At 37.9% G+C, this 4,578-nt stretch overlaps 1 protein-coding gene across 2 annotated transcripts in view; it reads left to right on the plus strand.

Annotated features, from left to right (window-relative positions):
- The window catches only part of ppox (protoporphyrinogen oxidase), a 42,716-nt gene extending 39,143 nt beyond the window's left edge, over positions 1-3,573 (plus strand). For both annotated transcript variants that reach the window (XM_067602567.1, XM_067602570.1), the window contains 3 exons: positions 1,696-1,845; positions 2,041-2,083; positions 2,213-3,573. In XM_067602567.1, the coding sequence (XP_067458668.1) occupies positions 1,696-1,845; positions 2,041-2,083; positions 2,213-2,361 (342 nt within the window). In that variant the 3' untranslated portion in view covers positions 2,362-3,573. The remainder of the gene's footprint in view (positions 1-1,695; positions 1,846-2,040; positions 2,084-2,212) is intronic.
- Positions 3,574-4,578: the final 1,005 nt, after the last annotated feature.

The raw sequence follows: 4,578 nt of genomic DNA on the forward strand, positions 1-4,578 counted from the left end.
ATAATAATAATAATAATAATAATAATAATAATAATAATTAATAATAATAAGAATCCCTTCAAAAACAAAAGGGTTCCTCAGACTGTAGTGCTCGGGCCCAAATAGTTGACCTCCTTTGCAGTTTGAGGTGTCCTGTTAACAGTTCTACAGATGTCTCTTTTACAATGGCGGTTTATGGGGAAAATGCTTTTTGCATACATACATACAATACAATCAAAACTGCAGACATAAGTATTATATTATTCAGGCCAATTTAAGCTATAATATATAATTATTTTGCATTAAAATGTCTAAAAACAACTAAACCTATGTTATATATTTTGTTGAGTTGTGTACTTACATTATCCCAAATGTTTCCAACAATTTTCAAACCCAGAGAAATATGAAATTTTAATCAAGGTAATGGACCGTTTCATTTGGTCGCCTGTTAATGGCGTCATACCCCTCTAACAAAGAGTATAGTGCACAAGATGCATGCCCTGGCGTTTTGTTTGTCCGCTACAACTGTGTCTACCAAAGAGTAACTTACACACATACAAGATAATACATCAGTGTTGTGGTTGTTGTGACAGACACTTTTATAAATTGACTTTTATTCAGTTTTAAGTCACATTTTCATGATAAATTTTGGTCATTTTTAACTATATCTTTTAGCCGGATGAAGGATTTTAGTTGTCGAACGTCTGGATCTTAGGTTATCAGAGAAATAAACTGGGAAAATGTTGGCAGCATTAGCAGCAGCTCGGCGAACAGCCCCTACAGGAATATTGTTTTTTTCTAGGTGAAACAGCTTTATTCAGTATTTTCACCGATTTTGATCTGTGTGTACGTTTGTTTTTGGGGAGGAGGAGACCTCTGCAGATAATTGGGCTCCCGGTGGAAACCTGCCGAACGTCTGGATCTTAAGTTATAAGAGAAATAAACAGAGCAAACGTTAGCAGCAGCTCAGCTAACAGCCCCTACCGGACGTCCAGAGCTTGCCGAACATCGTTGGAAAAACACAGATTTTTTTTTTAGGTGAAAATGCTTTAATTAGTATTTTTTTTTACCAATTTTAATCTGCGTGTACATTTGTTTTAAGAGGAGACCTCTTTGGGTAGTTCGGCTCCCGGTAAAAACATCCTGAACGATGAACACTGGAGTAATCTTATCCCAGAGAAGCTGGTTGTTTAACAATGAAGACAACAACTTCCATGATCCCACGCTACTTGGCAATGTCATCACACTCTGTCTTTTGTTATTGTTTTGATTGAGAGACCCCTAGCGGCTGAAATTACATATTGTGTGTTTAAAAATGTTGAATGGACACAGACCTCTGACTATGTTCACTAACTAGTCTCTTAATTCGCATGGTGCTGAACAGGTACTCTACGGTGAGTTTTTAAGAGTTTTTTCACAAGAAACAGCTGCCTGCTGCTGCTGGAAACTAGGTTGATGAGAGAGAGAATTTTGTGCCGGTCTTGTGTCAAAGGCTATGTTCTCTGAGTGACTCCTTTCACATCACATGTAATCATGTGATTCATTATTTGTATAAAAATATTGATTATTGCAGCTTAAAAGCAAACTGCTGCTGCTTCATTGTAAAGCACTGAAAGTATGCAGTATGTATGCTTTTGAAGAATCTTGTGTCTTTCGAGTCATCAGGCTCAGATACTGCCTGCGCCTCTGATTTAAGGTCATGACCATGTCTCCTAGGTGATGATGGGTGGGGCCTGGTTCCAGGAAGTGTTTGGTGTCCCAGAAGCCGTCTCAGAGGAGCGTCTTTTAGCAAGAGCCACTGAGGCAGTGCACTGCCACCTAGGAGTCACCACAGTACCCAGCTGGACTCGGGTTTCTCTACAGAGGGTATGACAGAACTATGTCTGTGTTAATAAATGTTATGTTGAATTTGTAACTTAATGTATTTGCCAACTATACACATATACAACATAACAATGACTTCTGTCCCATGGCCACAAACTGATACTGTATCTTGGCTATATTGTTGGTATTTTGTAATAGTGATGAATTGAATGAATAGTGATATTTTTCTCTTATCAGGACTGTATACCTCAATATTATCAAGGACACTTTCGAAGAGTAGGTGAGTATCAACTATACTTAAAAACTTATAAGTTATAGTTATAATTGTTGTGTCCATAATTGTCTTATGCCTTTAAAATGATCAAATGTTGTAGTGAAATATAATTTTAAGGTGTGTCTGCCTTTCCAGAGTCCATGCGTAGCTTCATAAAGAAAAATCATCTCTTGCTGTCTCTGATTGGCTCCTCGTATGATGGCGTGTCAGTGAACGATGTCATCTTTAGTGGGCGGACAGCTGTGGAGGAGTTGTTGGGAGCTGGAGTCAACACTGGAACATGACCACACCAAGTGAATGTTGTTGCTCTGCAGTTGAATGAATGTATATTTTTGAGGAAGAAATTCAGTGTCCTACAGCTAAAATATTTTGTTTGTTGGCCTCATCAGGGCATCCAATTGTGTGTGACATTGGGAATCAATTCACATTAATTAATTTAGATAAGTATAAATAAGATTTATTTAGTTTAGAATTTGAATTTTATTTTAAAATGTATTTGCAGAAAGCAGTCATTATCACTCATGGAACAACAGTGTGACAAACCACAGCTTACAGACATGAACACAAGAGGGCTGAGCATATGCATTTTATAAACCCACTTGTGGCATCCGATGAGACTCCATTGTATGATGGCTTGTGTTAGCATGCGGTGGCAGAATGTGTCATGGCCAAGCTAAGCTGCTCTAGATTGTGCAGACACCAGTTTCTCTGCTTCACCAAAATTTGAGGCCTCATGTTCCCCAGAGTTATATTATTTCAAAGTAGCCTACATTCTAGTGCGTCTGACGTGACTCTCGCTTCAAATAAAGCCCTCTTATACCTACAAGCTGTTTCTGTTGCGTTCTTTCTTCACCTGTTTCTACTGTGGCTAACACTGGAGAGGGTTTTATTAGACTGCTATAAGTGTACATGACCTGCATTTACTGACATCAAGTGATTTTTATATTATGTTATTATTGCATTCTGGAGTCTTGGGGTAGAGGGTGCCTGATGTACAGATTGTAAAGCCCTCTGAGGTAAATTAGCGATTTTGGATTACATAAAACAGTGGTTTCCAACCTTGGAGTTGATTTATCATCTTGTAACCCTTTAGAATTAAGAATAAAAAAGTGTTTTCTGTAAGTTAGAAAAATTACGTTTATTTGAAAAATAAACATAATTTTGAAAAATTTGAAAAATGCCAGTCTAAGAAGGAACCAGTTAGAGGTCACAAGCCAAAAAGCTGATACAAATTAAATTGACTTGAATGGACTTTGACCTTTCAACATTGACCTGAGGCACTACAGAAAAAGCGACAGTGGACCAGTTCCGATAAGAACTGATTGGAATAAGTACTGCTACAGTATTACGAGGTATTATGATTTTGCAGGCTTCCAGGAGTGGATTCAGCGTCTTGACCTGGATGACATTCCTTCGGAAGAGGAAGATGAGGAGGAGGAAACTTCAAACCTGTAAAAAAAACACTTCTAAAAGGTTCTGAGTGAAAATTAAACAGAGCTGAATAGAATAGAGGTATGTTTGTTTGTACTGAATAAAGTTGAAAAAACATATCATTTTCTATTTGCAGGCAACATCTCAACATAGGTTTTTGATGATTCTTGCTTTGATGGTGTGCGTAATTGTTGATCTGAATAAATAAAGTAAGTCTAGTAATCAAGTAGAGTTAGTAATTTTAGTAATCTGTTTAAGATCTAGTCGACTCATATTTTTCATAGACGTGTTTGTATCTTGATTATTGTGAAATGTTTGTGATTGATAGTTGATGAAAGTGAAGATGTAGATGCACTCTGATGGTCTGTAAATCTACTGATTAATTGGTAATTGGTATTGATCTTATGATCAATAAGAGGGGATTCTTATGGAATTTTCCATCCTAAGGGGTTAAAAATTGGGTTACATTGGGTCAAACCTGGGCCTTGAGGTCACACTGTAAATCTTAGGCAGGAGGGAGGCATTCTCTCCTCTCCTCGAGACTCCAGCTATCTGTGATGTTTTGGGCAGAGCAGAAACTTCTCTGATAAAGGGTAAATCAGCATTGCCATGGTTACCAAGGTCGGAGGAGGCTTTCCTAGACAACACAGATAGGTGGAATGTGAAACCAGAATGTGCTGACAGTGACCTGAAGTTCCATGCAACATGACCTGAACTGACACGGCTAAAATGCAATTCCTTGTTTAGAAACTAGTGAACCAATTAGACTAATTTTTCATATTGTAGTTTGATCTGCTTGGGTTAAAGACTAACAGTCAGACCTTGAGGGGGGGGAAAAGGAAAGAGACAGCATCAGAGTTGCAGATGACTTCAATGTTCGCTATTTCAGTTCTCCTTGGCCAAGTACTTCAATAAACATTTTCAGCTTTAAGACATCAAAGGCTTGTGTGCGCTTTTCTCCACTGAGGTGTGCGCTTTTCTCCACTCAAAATATCCACAACAATTACCTATGTGGAAAAAAAACCAAAACAAATCCAGTAAAATGAACAGTAACCATATCTTAGAACAAC

This window comes from Thunnus thynnus, chromosome 10, assembly GCF_963924715.1.
Source record: "Thunnus thynnus chromosome 10, fThuThy2.1, whole genome shotgun sequence".
Lineage (NCBI taxonomy): Eukaryota > Metazoa > Chordata > Actinopteri > Scombriformes > Scombridae > Thunnus > Thunnus thynnus.